We start from the raw sequence: 19,611 nt of genomic DNA, 5'->3' as shown, positions 1-19,611 counted from the left end.
CTTGGGCCCAGGGCAAGGCTGGTGAGACTTGGGCCCAGAGCAAAGGCTGGTGAGACTCGGGCCCAGGGCAAGGCTGGTGAGACTTGGGCCCAGGGCAAGGTTGGTGAGACTTGTGCCCAGGGCACGGCTGGTGGGACTCGGGCCCAGGGCAAGGCTGGTGAGACTCGGGCCCAGGGCAAGGGCTGGTGAGACTCGGGCCCAGGGCAAGGCTGGTGAGACTCGGGCCCAGGGCAAGGCTGGTGAGACTTGGGCCCAGGGCAAGGGGTGGTGAGACTTGGGCCCAGGGCAAGGCTGGTGAGACTCGGGCCCAGGGCAAGGCTGGTGAGACTCGGGCCCAGGGCAAGGGGTGGTGAGACTTGGGCCCAGGGCAAGGCTGGTGAGACTTGGGCCCAGGGCAAGGCTGGTGAGACTTGGGCCCAGGGCAAGGCTGGTGAGACTTGGGCCCAGGGCAAAGGCTGGTGAGACTCGGGCCCAGGGCAAGGGGTGGTGAGACTTGGGCCCAGGGCAAGGTTGGTGAGACTTGGGCCTGAGCAGGTGACACAAAATCTACACCATCCTCTGATGAAGACCCCCCAGTCACACCGGAGCGTTTTGTCGCTTGAAGCGCGACGCAAAAAAACGCTGGAGGGGAAAAAATCCATTATTCTCTATGGAGACGGGTCACATCTCCACGCCAAAACACCCGACGCCGAACGCCTGGAGCTCAAACAATTTCTGGGACTTTTTTTTAGCCAGATTTGGCCGTTTTTCTGTTTTTAACATTGATGACCCTAGACCTGTCCAAATTCGCGCCAAAACGTGGTAAAAAAACGCTGCAAATATTGTGACAAAATGCGGTAAAAAAAACGCCGCAAAACGCCTAAGGCTGCCTTCACACCTCAGCGTTTTGTCGCCTGAAGCGTGAAAAAATCCATTATTCTCTATGGAGGCGGTTCACGCCAAACACCTGACGCTAAACGCCCGACGCCAAACGCCTGACGGCGAACGCCTAAAGCTCGAACAAGTTCCGGACCCTTTTTTGTCGCGCGAATCGGCCGGTTTGGTCGTTTTTGAGCGTTTGTATTTCCCATAGAAAGTAATGGAAACGCTCGATTCAAGCGACTAGCGCGACAACGAGCGTTTGCTACGGCGTTTCGTCGCTTTAATCAATAGAACTTTTCACCCGGGCAGAAGATAAAAAAAATCTACCAACATACATGGGCATCCGCTGAAATGTTTTCAGGGGGGGGGGGGGCGCTTCTGCAGCGCTGATACACAGTCACATTTAACCCTTTCTTCAAACGCTAACGGGGGGTTAAATGCGCCCCTCTAACGGCCGAATTGCGCAACTAAAACGATGGTAAAAGCCCTGCTTTTTAGCGCCGCTTTACCGATAACTCTGCCACCTGGCAGTGTGAAAAAGCTCTTGAGATAATTGAGCTTCACTCCATGCCCATATAAATATAGCCTAGAGAATGTACAGACCCCCCCTTCAGCACAGACCCCCCCATTCTGCACAGACCCCCCCTTCAGCACAGACCCCCCCCCTTCAGCACAGACCCCCCCATTCTGCACAGACCCCCCTTCAGCACAGACCCCTCCATTCAGCACAGATGGACCCCCCCCTTCAGCACAGACCCCTCCATTCAGCACAGATGGACCCCCCCCTTCAGTACAGACCCCCCCATTCTGCACAGACCCCCCCTTCAGCACAGACCCCTCCATTCAGCACAGATGGACCCCCCCTTCAGCACAGACCCCTCCATTCAGCACAGATGGACCCCCCCCTTCAGCACAGACCCCTCCATTCAGCACAGATGGACCCCCCATTCAGCACAGATGGACCCCCCCCCTTCAGCACAGACCCCTCCATTCAGCACAGATGGACCCCCCCTTCATTCAGCACAGATGGACCCCCCCTTCAGCACAGACCCCTCCATTCAGCACAGATGGACCCCCCTTCAGTACAGACCCCCTTCAGCAGATGGACCCCCTATTCAGCACAAACCCCTTCTTCAGCACAGAAGGACCCCCCCCCCCCATTTCCATTCAGTACCTCAGATCCGACATCAGCGCGGCACAGGCAGAGCAGGTTCCCTCCCCCTGTGTACACATAAACACTGAAGGGGAGGCGGCTTCACTCTGCTCGCTGTGCCTGTGTGACATCCGGCCTGGGGGGGGTCAATTGCCCCCCTTTGCCCTGTGGAGCGGACGCCCATGCCAACATAGCAACAAGTGATGAAAAGATGATCATTTATCCTATATTGGCTAAAATAAAAAACGTCGGACGACGCTGTATGCAAACGCGCAAATACGCGCGACAAAACGACCGACGCTCAGGTGTGAATGCAGCCGAGTCCATGTGTGACGAAACGAGGAGCAGGTCCGCCGTCACTGCTCCCTTCCTTTATTATGATAGCCCCCCCTCATTAGTATGATAGCCCCCCCTCATTAGTATGATAGCCCCCCCTTTAGTATGATAGCCCCCCCTTTAGTATGATAGCCCCCCCTTTAGTATGATAGCCCCCCTCTTTATTATGATAGCCCCCCCCTCATTAGTATGATAGCCCCCTCATTAGTATGATAGCCCCCCTCTTTATTATGATAGCCCCCCCTCATTAGTATGATAGCCCCCCCTCATTAGTATGATAGCCCCCCCTCATTAGTATGATAGCCCCCCTCTTTATTATGATAGCCCCCCTCTTTATTATGATAGCCCCCCTCATTAGTATGATAGCCCCCCTCTTTATTATGATAGCCCCCCTCATTAGTATGATAGCCCCCCTCTTTAATATGATAGCCCCCCTCTTTAGTATGATAGCCCCCCCTCATTAGTATGATAGCCCCCCCTCATTAGTATGATAGCCCCCCCTCATTAGTATGATAGCCCCCCTCTTTAATATGATAGCCCCTCCTTTAGTATGATAGCCCCCCCTCATTAGTATGATAGCCCCCCTCATTAGTATGATAGCCCCCCCTCATTAGTATGATAGCCCCCCCTCATTAGTATGATAGCCCCCCCTCATTAGTATGATAGCCCCCCTCTTTAATATGATAGCCCCTCCTTTAGTATGATAGCCCCCCCTCATTAGTATGATAGCCCCCCCCTCATTAGTATGATAGCCCCCCTCATTAGTATGATAGCCCCCCCCTCATTAGTATGATAGCCTCTCCCTCATTAGTATGATAGCCCCCCCCTCATTAGTATGATAGCCTCTCCCTCATTAGTATGATAGCCCCTCCCTCTTTAGTATGATAGCCCCCCCTCATTAGTATGATAGCCCCCCCTCATTAGTATGATAGCCCCCCCTCATTAGTATGATAGCCCCTCCTTTAGTATGATAGCCCCCCCTCATTAGTATGATAGCCCCCCCCCCTCATTAGTATGATAGCCCCTCCCCTCATTAGTATGATAGCCCCCCCTCATTAGTATGATAGCCCCCCCTCATTAGTATGATAGCCCCCCCCTCATTAGTATGATAGCCCCCCCCCTCATTAGTATGATAGCCCCCCCTCATTAGTATGATAGCCCCCCCTCATTAGTATGATAGCCCCCCCCTCATTAGTATGATAGCCCCCCCCTCATTAGTATGATAGCCCCCCTCATTAGTATGATAGCCCCCCCCTCTTTAGTATGATAGCCCCTCCTCATTATTATGATAGCCCCCCCTCATTAGTATGATAGCCCCCCCTCATTAGTATGATAGCCCCCCCTCATTAGTATGATAGCCCCCCCTCATTAGTATGATAGCCCCCCCCTCATTAGTATGATAGCCCCCCCTCATTAGTATGATAGCCCCCCTCATTAGTATGATAGCCCCCCATCATTAGTATTATAGCCCCCCCTCATTAGTATGATAGTCCCCCCCTCATTAGTATGATAGCCCCCCTCTTTATTATGATAGCCCCCCTCATTAGTATGATAGTCCCCCCCTCATTAGTATGATAGCCCCCCCTTTAGTATGATAGCTCCCCCCCTCTTTATTATCATAGCCCCCCCTCATTAGTATGATAGCCCCCCCTCATTAGTATGATAGCCCCACTCATTAGTATGATAGCCCCCCTCATTAGTATGATAGCCCCCCATCATTAGTATTATAACCCCCCCTCATTAGTATGATAGCCCCCCATCATTAGTATGATAGCCCCCCCTCATTAGTATGATAGCCCCCCATCATTAGTATGATAGCCCCCCCCTCATTAGTATGATAGTCCCCCCCTCATTAGTATGATAGCCCCCTCATTAGTATGATAGTCCCCCCCTCATTAGTATGATAGCCCCTCCTTTAGTATGATAGCCCCCCCTCATTAGTATGATAGCCCCCCCCTCATTAGTATGATAGCCCCCCCTCATTAGTATGATAGCCCCCCCTCATTAGTATGATAGCCCCCCTCATTAGTATGATAGCCCCCCTCATTAGTATGATAGCCCCCCCTCATTAGTATGATAGCCCCCCTCATTAGTATGATAGCCCCCCCTCATTAGTATGATAGCCTCTCCCTCATTAGTATGATAGCCCCCCTCATTAGTATGATAGCCCCCCCTCATTAGTATGATAGCCCCCCCCTCATTAGTATGATAGCCCCCCCTTTAGTATGATAGCTCCCCCCCTCATTAGTATGATAGCCCCAGCCCCCCCTCTTTATTATGATAGCCCCTCCCCCTGTATGAAAGCTCCGCCTCCTCCCCGGGGTTGGAGTTTCGGTTTCGTTTCCCGGTGATAATGGAGGAGGGGTGGTGTCGGGGGAGGGGCTCTGGTCGGGGGAAGTTTCGGTTCCCGGTGGTGTTGGTCCGGGTGTCGGTGGGGGAGGACTCGGTGATCGGAGGGGAGGAGTTTCGGTTCCCGGTGGGTGAGGAGTCGGTGATCGGAGGGGGAGGAGTTTCGGTTCCCGGTGGGTGAGGAGTCGGTGTTTGGAGGGGGAGGAGTTTCGGTTCCCGGTGGTGTCGGGGGCGGGGCGGAGATCGGAGGGGGAGGAGTCGGTGGTAGTTTAGGTTCCCGGTGGGGGAGGACTCGGTTCCCGGAGGGGGAGGAGTCGGTGATCGGTGGGGGAGGAGTCGGTGTTTGGAGGGGGAGGAGTTTCGGTTCCCGGTGGGGGAGGAGTCGGTTCCCGGTGGGGGAGGAGTCGGTGTTTGGAGGGTGAGGAGTTTCTGTTCCCGGTGAGGGAGGAGTCGGTGGTAGTTTAGGTTCCCGGAGGGGGAGGAGTTTCTGTTCCCGGTGAGGGAGGAGTCGGTGGTAGTTTAGGTTCCCGGAGGGGGAGGAGTTTCTGTTCCCGGTGAGGGAGGAGTCGGTGGTAGTTTAGGTTCCCGGAGGGGGAGGAGTTTCGGTTCCCGGTGGTGTCGGTTCCCGGAGGGGGAGGAGTCGACGGCGATGGAGGAGTCGGCGGTGTCGGTGCGGGTGTCGGTGGGGGAGGTGCAGTGTACGGTGTGTATGGGCGTGTTCCGGGTCCCTTGTACCCTCCCCTGCGGACACACGTGCTGCCTCTCCTGTATAGAGCGCTGGTGGGGCACGAAGCCCAATAATTGCCCCCTCTGTCAGACGACCTTCCCCTCCCCCCCCCAACTCAGCAAGAACATCGTCCTGTCCGGCCTGCTGGAGGCGCTACAAGCCCAGGACCCCCGGGGGCCACACGACACCTGCCCCCAATGTACCGGCCCCGGGGCCACCGCCCTCTGCCTGCCCTGCATGGTGCCCCTGTGTGGGGAGCACCGAATATTACACCCCGCCTCCTCCTCACAGCGACACCTCCTGGTCACCCCGAGTACCGCCCCCTGGGCGTGCCGAGGACACCCGCGAGGACTGCAGTACTTCTGTGTGGAGCACGGCGCCGCCCTGTGTCCGGAGTGTGAACTACAACACCCAGCCTGCCGGAGGGAGAGCCTGCTGGAGCGCTACAGGAGGAACCGGGTGAGACACGCCCCCTAACACCATTCATATCCCCGCCCACATACTACCCCGCCCCCTGCTGGAGCGCTACAGGAGGAACCGGGTGAGACACGCCCCTAGCACAGCCCCGCCCACATACAGCCCTGCCCCCTGCTGGAGCGCTACAGGAGGAACCGGGTGAGACACGCCCCCTAATACCACCATAGCCCCGCCCCCAGACTATCACAGCCCCGCCCCCTGCTGGAGCGCTACAGGAGGAAACGGGTGAGACACGCCCCCTAACACAGCCCCGCCCACATACTACCCCGCCCCCTACTGGAGCGCTACAGGAGGAACCGGGTGAGACACGCCCCCTAATACTGCCACAGCCCCTACTGGAGCGCTACAGGAGGAACCGGGTGAGACACGCCCCCTCACACAGCCCCGCCCACATACTGCCCCGTCCCCTACTGGAGCGCTACAGGAGGAACCGGGTGAGACACGCCCCCTAACACAGCCACAGCCCCGCCCACATACAGCTCCACCCCCTGCTGGAGCGCTACAGGAGGAACCGGGTGAGACACGCCCCCTAACACAGCCCTGCCCACATACCATCACAGCCCCACCCACATACCACCACAGCCCCGCCCACATACTACCCCGCCCCCCTGCTGGAGCGCTACAGGAGGAACCGGGTGAGACACGCCCCCTAACACCACCACAGCCCCGCCCACATACCATCACAGCCCCACCCACATACCACCACAGCCCCGCCCACATACTACCCCGCCCCCCTGCTGGAGCGCTACAGGAGGAATCGGGTGAGACACGCCCCCTAACACCACCACAGTCCCGCCCACATACCATCACAGCCCTGCCCCCAGCTGGAGCGCTACAGGAGGAACCGGGTGAGACACGCCCCCTAACACCACCACAGCCCCGCCCACATACCATCACAGCCCTGCCCCCTGCTGGAGCGCTACAGGAGGAACCAGGTGAGACACGCCCCCTAACACAGCCCCGCCCACATACAGCCCCGCCCCCTGCTGGAGCGCTACAGGAGGAACCGGGTGAGACACGCCCCCTAATACCAACACAGCCCCGCCCACATACCATCACAGCCCCGCCCACATACTACCCCGCCCCCTACTGGAGCGCTACAGGAGGAACCGGGTGAGACACGCCCCCTAACACCACCACAGCCCCGCCCACATACCATCACAGCCCTGCCCCCAGCTGGAGCGCTACAGGAGGAACCGGGTGAGACACGCCCCCTCATACACCACAGCCCCGTCCACATACAGCCCCGCCCCCTGCTGGAGCGCTACAGGAGGAGCCAGGTGAGACACGCCCCCTAACACAGCCCCGCCCACATACAGCCCCGCCCCCTGCTGGAGCGCTACAGGAGGAACCGGGTGAGACACGCCCCCTAATACCAACACAGCCCCGCCCACATACCATCACAGCCCCGCCCACATACTACCCCGCCCCCTACTGGAGCGCTACAGGAGGAACCGGGTGAGACATGCCCCCTAACACCACCACAGCCCCGCCCCCATACTATCACATCCTCACTCTCATACTATCACAGCCCCGCCCTCATACTATCACAAAGAAAGAATTTTTTCGACCACTAGTGGTAGAGAAAAAAACACTGCGCTAACATATAAATTATTGTGAAACACGTGATTGTGAATAGCCGCCAGTACTAAATACCTAGAACCAAAGTAAAAAAACACAAAAAATACAAAAAAAGTACAGCGCTAAAAATATATGTGATCACCAAAAAAATATTAAAAAAATTAGTGAAAAAATAAATGAATAGTGAAAAGAGAAGAATAGTTCAATAAAAGTCCAAAAAAGATCATGTATTGAATATCCTATATATAGAAATCCTCCACCATACAGGACCCCCGGTATATAAAGATGTCGTCTCCTCACCAGATGATAAGACCGCTATTGCAGCGCTCTTTATAGGGCCCGGGGATATTTCAATGTCCTCCCAAAGGACTAATTCAGATGCTGGAATGAGTCTCATAAGAGCGTGCCTCCAAGCATAGTCCCTTCAAGCTCCCATGTAATGAAAGACAATAAAGAGCCACATAGTGTAAATCCGTAAACTATGCAGGGTTTAATGAAATGAAAAAGGCGCACTTACAGTGAGTAGAACACAAATACAGCGTGTAGACTGAATGGTTTTCAGAGTGGCGTCTCCTCTGTATTTTCCTCCGTCTGCTCACACTCTGTCACCGTGTGTCTCCGGGTAGTGCGTGATGACGTCACAAGCTAGGCCATGCCTACGCGTTTCGTCACATACAGGACGTCGTCGGGGATTGGCTGCTTATTCCTCATACTATCACAGCCCTGCCCCATACTATCACATCCCCACTCTCATACTATCACAGCCCCGCCCCCATACTATCACAGCCCCGCCCTCATACTATCACAGCCCCGCCCCCATACTATCACAGCCCCGCCCTCATACTATCACAGCCCCGCCTTCATACTATCACAGCCCCGCCCCCATACTATCACAGCCCCGCCCTCATACTATCACAGCCCCGCCCTCATACTATCACAGCCCCGCCCCCATACTATCACAGCCCCACCCCCATACTATCACAGCCCCGCCCTCATACTATCACAGCCCCGCCCCCATACTATCACAGCCCCACCCCCATACTATCACAGCCCCGCCCTAATACTATCACAGCCCCGCCCTCATACTATCACAGCCCCGCCCTCATACTATCACAGCCCTGCCCCCATACTATCACATGATGTTATAGATTGTATTTTGTTGATGATTGAAGGAACGGCTGGAGAAGCGGATTTCTGATCTGGAGGAGAAGATCGGCAGTAAGGAGGCGATGATCACCAATCAGAAGGACGGATACCGCGAGGCCCAGGTAATCCTCCAATCATATGTGGGCGTGTCCTGCGAGGGGCGGTGCTTCTAGGGGGTCAGATGGGACCTTTATTGTACAGGGTGGGGGAGGGGAATCAGGCTCTCTGGGGGGCGGGGCTCCCTCTTCTCCCCTCCCCTGAGCTGTGACACTCTCTTCCCCCGCAGATCCTGATCTGTGATATAAAGGACAGTCTGACGCGGGACTTCCGGGAGATGCGGGACTATCTGGAGAAGCAGGAGCGCGCCTCCTTCTGGAGGATGCAGGAGGAGAAGGACGCCGCGCAGAGGGCCACGTCCCAGGAGGTGCAAATCTTCATGGCGGAGATCGATCGGATGAGGAAGGAGAAGGCGGAGCTTCAGGAGTGTATAGAAAATGATTGGATGGGAGTTCTGAAGGTGAGTCTGCCGGACCCAGAGCACTGCGGAACGTTCATGTCCGTCTATCCGGAACGTTCCCGCCCCATCTATCCGGAACGTTCCCGCCCCATCCATCCGGAACGCTCCCGCCCCACCTATCCGGAACGTTCCCGCCCCATCTATCTGGAACGTTCCCGCCCCATCTATCCGGAACATTCCCGCCCCATCTATCCGGAACGTTCCCGCCCCATCTATCTGGAACGTTCCCTCCCCATCTATCTGGAACGTTCCCGCCCCATCCATCCGGAACGTTCCCGCCCCATCTATCCGGAACGTTCCCGCCCCATCTATCCGGAACGTTCCCGCCCCATCTATCTGGAACGTTCCCTCCCCATCTATCTGGAACGTTCCCGCCCCATCCATCCGGAACGTTCCCGCCCCATCTATCCGGAACGTTCCCGCCCCATCTATCCGGAACGTTCCCGCCCCATCTATCCGGAACGTTCCCGCCCCATCTATCTGGAACGTTCCCTCCCCATCTATCTGGAACGTTCCCGCCCCATCCATCCGGAACGTTCCCGCCCCATCTATCCGGAACGTTCCCGCCCCATCTATCCGGAACGTTCCCGCCCCATCTATCCTGAACATTCCCGCCCCTTCTGTAATGGTCAGGGGTTAACGCCGTTATGATATTTCATTCCACCAACCCACAACAGCTTCCGACACTCCACAATCCAGCAGACACGACCCATTGGATTTCACAGAATAACGAGACACAAGCTCTGTTCTCTGGTTCCAGACAGAATGACTTTAATGGTAAAACTCAGGCTTGTTATATACAGTTAGAAGCCCCAAGAAACAATGGCTTAACTCCACCCACAACATGACACAACGGGTGCTCAATACACATTCCTATAGATAATGACATTCAGATAATCTACATGAACTAATTACTAATCATTTACTCAGACGTTCTGACTCCGCGATAAGCTATTCTCACCTGATACACAATACACATTCCTTTAGATAATGACATTCAGATAATCTAAAATGTATCAGGAAGAACCGGGACGGCCGCACTCCAAAAATAAAAATCTGTTCCTTTTTAATAAAAACTGGTCACAACATGGATGTCACAGCAAAAAATCAGGAAAAATCCCAACGCGTTTCACACCCTCATACAGGGCTTATTCATAGCTATCCATGTTGTGACCAGTCTTTATTAAAAGGAACACATTTTTATTTTTGGAGTGCGGCCGTCCCGGTTCTTTCTGATACATTTTTGCATACTATTGCAGCGCCTGCACCCAAGTGTTTGGACTCCACCTTGCAGTTCTCTGGGACCTCTGAGCGGTAAACTTTCATTCAGATAATCTACATGAACTAATTACTAATCATTTACTCAGACGTTCTGACTCCGCGATGAGCTATTCTCACCCGATACACAATACACATTCCTATCGATAATGACATTCAGATAATCTACATGAACTAATTACTAATCATTACTCAGACGTTCTGACTCCGCGATGAGCTATTCTCACCTGATACACATTCCTATCGATAATGACATTCAGATAATCTACATGAACTAATTACTAATCATTTACTCAGACGTTCTGACTCCGCGATAAGCTATTCTCACCTGATACACAATACACATTACTATCGATAATGACATTCAGATAATCTACATGAACTAATTACTAATCATTTACCCAGACGTTCTGACTCCGCGATAAGCTATTCTCACCGGATACACAATACACATTCCTATCGATAATGACATTCAGATAATCTACATGAACGAATTACTAATCATTTACTCAGACGTTCTGACTCCGCGATGAGCTATTCTCACCTGATACACAATACACATTCCTATCGATAATGACATTCAGATAATCTACATGAACGAATTACTAATCATTTACTCAGACGTTCTGACTCCGCGATGAGCTATTCTCACCTGATACACAATACACATTCCTATCGATAATGACATTCAGATAATCTACATGAACTAGTTACTAGTCATTACTCAGACGTTCCGACTCCGCGATGATCTATTCTCACCTGATACACATTCCTTTGTAGACGTAATTGACATGCTAATTCACTACAGCTGAAAAGTCAGACATCTGACCTTTCCGACTGCCAACCCCCAACACATCTATCATCCATAGACTTTCACACCATGAAATCTCTTAGGAGCCAGACTCGATTAACACCTCAACAGTCTGTGTGTCCCCACATGAATGAGTCACTCTCCTATTGACCTGTTGGGGCCAGAATTAACCACCTGTAATATTCCAAGATATCCTGCAATACATGAATGAGTCAGGCCCCGTACACATGACCGGATCTGTCCGCTGGGATTTATCCGCGGATCAGTTCCAGCGGACAAATCCGGTCGTGTGTAGGCCCGAGCGGACATTTGTCCAGCCGACGGTTTTCCAGCGGATAAAAATTTCTTAGCATGCTACAAAATCTATCCGCTGGAATCCTGTCCTTCGGACTTATCCGGTCGTCTGTACAGACTCACCGGATAAGTCCGTCCGATCCCCATCCCTCGCGTGCGTCGAAATGATTCGACGCATGCGTGGAAGGGTTTACCTTCCAGGGTCGCGCACGTTGCTGCGTCATCGTCGCGGCGAAGGCGCGGCCACGTCACCGCGGATGTTTTCCGCGGGGATTTTGATCCGATGGTGTGTACAGCCATCAGATCAAAATCCGCCAGCGGACATATCCGATGGAAACGGTCTGGCGGACCGTTTTCATGGGATATCCGCCTGTGTGTACAAGGCCTTATTCTCCTATTGACCTGTTGGGGTCAGAATTATCCACCTGTAATATTCCAAGATCTCCTGCAATACATGAATTATCATTACTGTCCCATCTCATGTAATCCGAGATATCAGTTCTCAGTCACCCTATGCCCCTATCGGACATAGGACGACCCTAGACCCAAGAGTCATTGGTGAGGCTGGCACAGGAGTACCCCCCATCCTTCAAGGGCCTCTGGGTCCCACGGGCCATTCCGTTACACCATCTATCCGGAACGTTCCCGCCCATCTATCCTGAACGTTCCCGCCCCATCTATCCTGAACGTTCCCGCCCCATCTATCCTGAACGTTCCCGCCCCATCTATCGGGAACGTTCCCGCCCCATCTATCCGGAACGTTCCCACCCCATCTATCCGGAACGTTCCCGCCCCATCTATCCTGAACGTTCCCGCCCCATCTATCCTGAACGTTCCCGCCCCATCTATCCGGAACGTTCCCGCCCCATCTATCCGGAACGTTCCCACCCCATCTCTCCGGAACGTTCCCGCCCCATCTATCCGGAACGTTCTCTCCCCATCTATCCGGAACGTTCCCACCCCATCTCTCCGGAACGTTCCCGCCCCATCTATCCGGAACGTTCTCTCCCCATCTATCCGGAACGTTCCCACCCCATCTCTCCGGAACGTTCCCGCCCATCTATCCTGAACGTTCCCGCCCCATCTATCCTGAACGTTCCCGCCCATCTATCCTGAACGTTCCCGCCCCATCTATCCAGGAACGTTCCCGCCCCATCTATCCTGAACGTTCCCGCCCATCTATCCGGAACGTTCCCGCCCCATCTATCCGGAACGTTCCCTCCCCATCTATCCGGAACGTTCTCTCCCCATCTATCCGGAACGTTCCCGCCCCATCTATCCGGAACGTTCCCTCCTCATCTATCCGGAACGTTCCCGCCCTATCTATCCGGAACGTTCCCGCCCCATCTATCCGGAACGTTCCCTCCTCATCTATCCGGAACGTTCCCGCCCTATCTATCCGGAACGTTCCCGCCCCATCTATCCGGAACGTTCTCTCTCCATCTATCCGGAACGTTCTCTCCCCATCTATCCGGAACGTTCTCTCCCCATCTATCCGGAACGTTCCCGCCCATCTATCCTGAACGTTCCCGCCCCATCTATCCTGAACGTTCCCGCCCCATCTATCCGGAACGTTCCCGCCCCATCTACCGGAACGTTCCCGCCCCATCTATCCGGAACGTTCCCGCCCCATCTATCCAGGAACGTTCCCGCCCCATCTATCCGGAACGTTCTCTCTCCATCTATCCGGAACGTTCTCTCCCCATCTATCCGGAACGTTCCCGCCCCATCTATCCGGAACGTTCCCGCCCCATCTATCCGGAACGTTCCCGCCCCACCTATCCGGAACGTTCCCGCCCCATCTATCCGGAACGTTCTCTCTCCATCTATCCGGAACGTTCTCTCCCCATCTATCCGGAACGTTCCCGCCCCATCTATCCGGAACGTTCCCTCCTCATCTATCCGGAACGTTCCCGCCCTATCTATCCGGAACGTTCCCGCCCCATCTATCCGGAACGTTCCCTCCTCATCTATCCGGAACGTTCCCACCCCATCTATCCGGAACGTTCCCGCCCTATCTATCCGGAACGTTCCCGCCCCATCTATCCGGAACGTTCCCGCCCCATCTATCCAGGAACGTTACCGCCCCATCTATGCGGAACGTTCTCTCCCCATCTATCCAGGAACGTTCCCGCCCCATCTATCCAGGAACGTTCCCGCCCCAACTATCCGGAACGTTCCCGTCCCATCTATCCGGAACGTTCCCTCCCCATCTATCCGGAACGTTCCCGCCCATCTATCCAGGAACGTTCCCGCCCCATCTATCCAGAACGTTCCCGCCCCATCTATCCGCCCTATCTATCCGGAACGTTCCCGCCCCATCTATCCGGAACGTTCCCGCCCCATCTATCCAGGAACGTTACCGCCCCATCTATGCGGAACGTTCTCTCCTCATCTATCCGGAACGTTCCCGCCCCATCTATCCTGAACGTTCCCGCCCCATCTATCCGCCCCATCTATCCGGAACGTTCCCGCCCCATCTATCCGCCCCATCTATCCGGAACGTTCCCGCCCCATCTATCCGGAACGTTCCCTCCCCATCTATCTGGAACGTTCCCGCCCCATCTATCCGGAACGTTCTCTCCCCATCTATCCGGAACGTTCCCACCCCATCTCTCCGGAACGTTCCCGCCCATCTATCCGGAACGTTCCCGCCCCATCTATCCTGAACGTTCCCGCCCATCTATCCTGAACGTTCCCGCCCCATCTATCCGGAACGTTCCCTCCTCATCTATCCGGAACGTTCCCACCCCATCTATCCGGAACGTTCCCGCCCATCTATCCGGAACGTTCCCGCCCCATCTATCCGGAACGTTCCCGCCCCATCTACCGGAACGTTCCCGCCCCATCTATCCGGAACGTTCCCGCCCCATCTATCCAGGAACGTTCCCGCCCCATCTATCCGGAACGTTCCCTCCTCATCTATCCGGAACGTTCCCGCCCCATCTATCCGGAACGTTCCCTCCTCATCTATCCGGAACGTTCCCACCCCATCTATCCGGAACGTTCCCGCCCTATCTATCCGGAACGTTCCCACCCCATCTATCCGGAACGTTCCCGCCCTATCTATCCGGAACGTTCCCGCCCCATCTATCCGGAACGTTCCCGCCCCATCTATCCAGGAACGTTCCCGCCCCATCTATCCAGGAACGTTCCCGCCCCAACTATCCGGAACGTTCCCGTCCCATCTATCCGGAACGTTCCCTCCCCATCTATCCGGAACGTTCCCGCCCATCTATCCAGGAACGTTCCCGCCCCATCTATCCGGAACGTTCCCGCCCCATCTATCCGGAACGTTCCCGCCCCATCTATCCGCCCCATCTATCCGGAACGTTCCCGCCCCATCTATCCGGAACGTTCCCGCCCCATCTATCCGCCCCATCTATCCGGAACGTTCCCGCCCCATCTATCCGCCCCATCTATCCGGAACGTTCCCGCCCCATCTATCCGGAACGTTCCCGCCCCATCTATCCTGAACGTTCCCGCCCCATCTATCCGCCCCATCTATCCGGAACGTTCCCGCCCCATCTATCCGGAACATTCCCGCCCCATCTATCCGGAACGTTCCCGCCCCATCTATCCGGAACGTTCCCGCCCCATCTATCCGGAACGTTCCCTCCCCATCTATCTGGAACGTTCCCGCCCCATCTATCTGGAACGTTCCCTCCCCATCTATCCGGAACGTTCCCGCCCTATCTATCCGGAACGTTCCCTCCCCATCTATCCTGAACGTTCCAGCCCCATCTATCCTGAACGTTCTCTCCATCTATCCGGAACGTTCCCGCCCCATCTATCCGGATCGTTCTCTCCCCATCTATCCGGAACGTTCCCGCCCATCTATCCAGAACGTTCCCGCCCCATCTATCCGGAACATTCCCGCCCCATCTATCCGGAACGTTCCCGCCCCATCTATCCGGAACATTCCCGCCCCATCTATCCGGAATGTTCCCGCCCCATCTATCCGGAACGTTCCCGCCCCATCTATCCGGAACGTTCCCGCCCCATCTATCCGGAACGTTCTCTGCTGACTGGTTCCGGTTTCTTCCTCTTCCAGCATTCCGGATGGGAAGGGAGCGGCACGCCCTCCTCCTCCTCGCCCAAGAAGCGATACGCCTTCGATGAGAACCGCCTCGTAGACACAACAGACGCCATTTCCAGGATGAAGAAGTCCCTGATGTCTCACCCGCTTCTGGAGCAGGTTCCGTGTCCCCCCAAACAAGGTGAGCTAGCGATCTACCCCCCAGCTTCGTGATTGGTCGTGATTGGTCAGCTTCCAGATAATGCAATTCACAGCCCCAAGGATGTCAGAGGTCGCTGTTCCCGATCACTGGGGACATGACAGAGATCGCTGTTCCCGATCACTGGGGACATGACAGAGATCGCTGTTCCCGATCACTGGGGACATGACAGAGATCGCTGTTCCCGATCACTGGGGACATGACAGAGATCGCTGTTCCCGATCACTGGGGACATGACAGAGATCGCTGTTCCCGATCACTGGGGACATGACAGAGATCGCTGTTCCCGATCACTGGGGACATGACAGAGATCGCTGTTCCTGATCACCGGGGACATGACAGAGATCGCTGTTCCTGATCACTGGGGACATGACAGAGATCGCTGTTCCCGATCACTGGGGACATGACAGAGATCGCTGTTCCCGATCACCGGGGACATGACAGAGATCGCTGTTCCCGATCACTGGGGACATGACAGAGATCGCTGTTCCTGATCACCGGGGACATGACAGAGATCGCTGTTCCTGATCACTGGGGACATGACAGAGATCGCTGTTCCCGATCACTGGGGACATGACAGAGATCGCTGTTCCCGATCACCGGGGACATGACAGAGATCGCTGTTCCTGATCACTGGGGACATGACAGAGATCGCTGTTCCCGATCACCAGGGACATGACAGAGATCGCTGTTCCCGATCACCGGGGACATGACAGAGATCGCTGTTCCCGATCACCGGGGACATGACAGAGATCGCTGTTCCCGATCACCAGGGACATGACAGAGATCGCTGTTCCTGATCACTGGGGACATGACAGAGATCGCTGTTCCCGATCACCGGGGACATGACAGAGATCGCTGTTCCTGATCACTGGGGACATGACAGAGATCGCTGTTCCCGATCACTGGGCACATGACAGAGATCGCTGTTCCTGATCACTGGGGAGATGACAGAGATCGCTGTTCCTGTGGTTAATGAATTGGAGACGGGGAATGTCCCAGAATCCCTCCCTGCAGTGCTCTGGGTGACGCGTTTCGTGCCGTCACGTGACTTTTTTCCCGTATTTTCCAGTGTTTGAGGAGTCGCCGATCTCTCAGACTTCCCCCGGAGGAGTCCAGACGCCGATCACAGAACTTCCAGAGAAAAGTCCGAACAACCTCCTGCAGTGTAAGTACCTACCTCTGTGTCCGCCATTTCTAGGGGTAGGTGATCGGGGCAACTCCCTTCCCATGCAGAGGAATGAAAAGGAAGCGCTCTGTACATAGACTTCCTGTTCATCTATGAATGAACACAGCGAGCGATCGGTACTGATCACTCACTCTGTTCATTCAGAAATGAAAGGGGCCAGTAAATGCCACAACCCTACTCCCCACCCCGTGTACCCCACAGCAGCCACCAGAGGGCATTCCTACGGGGGGGGGGGGGGGCGGGGGAGAAAGATAGTGGGCGGGGGAGATTACTGGAACCACGCCCCCTTTGTGCCTCTCCCTGCAGCAGATAAAAGCTGGCATCTCCTCTTCTCCCTTTGCTGCAGGGAGAGGCACACGGCACGGTTGGATCCAGTAATTGCCCCCCGCCCCTTACCATACCGATCACCCCCTGCTTGTCAGCTGCCAAGGTCCCCCCATTAAACTGATTGGGCCCAGGCCCCCGCCATTGAACTGATTGAGCCCAGCCCCCCAATGAACTGATTGGGCCTATGCCCTCCTATTAAACTGATTGGACCCATGCCCCCGAATGAGCTGATTGGGCCCCCCCCCCCCCCCCATTAAACTGATTGGGCCCTGCCCCCCCTTCCCCATTGAACTGATTGGGCCCATGCCCCCCCACTGAAATTATTGGGCCCAGACCCCCCCCATTGGACTGTTTGAGCCCACGTCCCCCATTGAACTGAGCGGGCCCAGCCCCCCCCATTGAAATGATTGGGCTCATGCCCCCCCATTGAACTGATTGGGCCCAGCCCCCCCCCCATTGGACTGATTGGGCCCAGCCTCCCCCCTCTCCTTGAACTGATTGGGCCCAGCCCCCCCTCTCCTTGAACTGATTGGGCCCAGCCTCCCCCCTCCATTGAACTGATTGGGCCCAGCCCCCCCCCTTTGGACTGATTGGGCTAGGCCCTATAAAGGAGCGCGGTGGTCTCCCCTTATCTTTGGCTCCTCCTACATGTATCTGAAGGTAGGCAGCCTGTCAGGAGAGCGTACCTACCTTCCCTTCCCACAGGGGGCTACAATGTGCGGCACTGATAACATCCTAGGTTGTGGCGGAGTGCCCCTTTGGGGTGGGTGTGGGTACGGTTTGGGGACCGATCCCTATATAGAGGTAGAATAGGACCGGTGATTGCACCCCCCCCCCATATCTCCCTCCTCTGGTTCCTCATGGTTGCTCCGTGTCATTTCAGGGGCCACGCGCCTTTCATTCGATCCGCAGACAGTGAACAGTCGCCTCGCCCTCTCGGAGGACCTGAAAACGGTGAAGGTGACAACCAAGAACGTTGTGTATGAGAAGAGCGATCGGCGCTTTGTCACCAGCCAGGTGCTGTGCTCCCCGGGATTCTCCAGCGGCTGCCATTACTGGGAGCTCAGCATGAAGGACAGCGGGGGCTGGGGGGTGGGGGCCGCCGCCGCCGGGATGGGAAGAGACGGGAAGCTTGGACGGAACCATCTGTCCTGGTGTGTGGAGTGGAGCAAAGACCAGCTGAGCGTCTGGCACAACAACCAGGACCTCCCCGTCGCCCTCCCCCGGCCAATCAACGTCGGCGTTCTCCTCGACTGCCAAGAAAAGGAGCTGAAATTTTACTCCGTCTCCGAGGAGAAGCAGATCCTGATCCACTGCTACCGGATCCAGATCCAGAGCCGCATCTTCCCCGCCGTCTGGCTCTACGGCCTGAAGGCCGGGAACTCCCTGACAATACGAGACTTACAGAGCACCGGCATGTGAGACCAAGGGCCCCAAATACACATGTGAGACCGAGGGGCCCCCCCAAATCCACAGCGTGTGAGACCGAGGAGAAGCAGATCCTGATCCACTGCTACCGGATCCAAATCCAGAGCCGCATCTTCCCCGCCGTCTGGCTCTACGGACTGAAGGCCGGGAACTCCCTGACAATACGAGACTTACAGAGCACCGGCATGTGAGACCGAGGGGCCCCCAACAAATACACATGTGAGACCGAGGGGCCCCAAATCCACATGTGAGACCGAGGGGCCCCAAATCCACATGTGAGACCGAGGAGCCCCCCAAATCCACAGCGTGTGAGACCGAGGGCCCCAAATCCACATGTGAGACCGAGGGGCCCCCCAAATCCACAGCGTGTGAGACCGAGGGCCCCAAATACACATGTGAGACCGAGGGGTCCCCCAAATCCACAGCGTGTGAGACCGAGGAGAAGCAGATCCTGATCCACTGCTACCGGATCCAGATCCAGAGCCGCATCTTCCCCGCCGTCTGGCTCTACGGCCTGAAAGCCGGGAACTCCCTGACAATACGAGACTTACAGAGCACCGGCATGTGAGACCGAGGGGCCCCCCCCCCAAATACACAGAATGTGAGACCGAGGGGCCCCCCCCAAATACACAGAATGTGAGACCGAGGGGCCCCCCCCAAATACACAGAATGTGAGACCGAGGGGTCCCCCCCAAATACACAGAATGTGAGACCGAGGGGTCCCCCCCCCAAATACACAGAATGTGAGACCGAGGGGCCCCCCAAATCCACAGCATGTGAGACCGAGGGGCCACCCAAATCCACAGCATGTGAGACCGAGGGGCCCCCCAAATCCACAGAATGTGAGACCGAGGAGAAGCAGATCCTGATCCACTGCTACCGGATCCAGATCCAGAGCC

At 55.8% G+C, this 19,611-nt stretch overlaps 1 protein-coding gene across 1 annotated transcript; it reads left to right on the top strand.

The window, feature by feature from the left end:
• The first annotated feature begins 5,322 nt into the window (after positions 1–5,322).
• RNF135 (ring finger protein 135) lies at positions 5,323–19,371 on the top strand. The gene is made up of 6 exons (XM_040330213.1): positions 5,323–5,885; positions 8,657–8,752; positions 8,917–9,147; positions 15,585–15,750; positions 16,841–16,936; positions 18,168–19,371. The coding sequence occupies exons 1-6, from the start codon at positions 5,349–5,351 to the stop codon at positions 18,704–18,706; spliced, it is 1,665 nt and encodes a 554-aa protein (XP_040186147.1). The 5' UTR covers positions 5,323–5,348; the 3' UTR covers positions 18,707–19,371.
• Positions 19,372–19,611: the final 240 nt, after the last annotated feature.

This window comes from Rana temporaria, chromosome 12 (assembly GCF_905171775.1).
Source record: "Rana temporaria chromosome 12, aRanTem1.1, whole genome shotgun sequence".
In the NCBI taxonomy this organism is placed as follows: Eukaryota; Metazoa; Chordata; class Amphibia; order Anura; family Ranidae; genus Rana; species Rana temporaria.
Note: the sequence above shows the minus strand (reverse complement) of the source record. Positions and strands in the feature narration are given on the sequence as shown.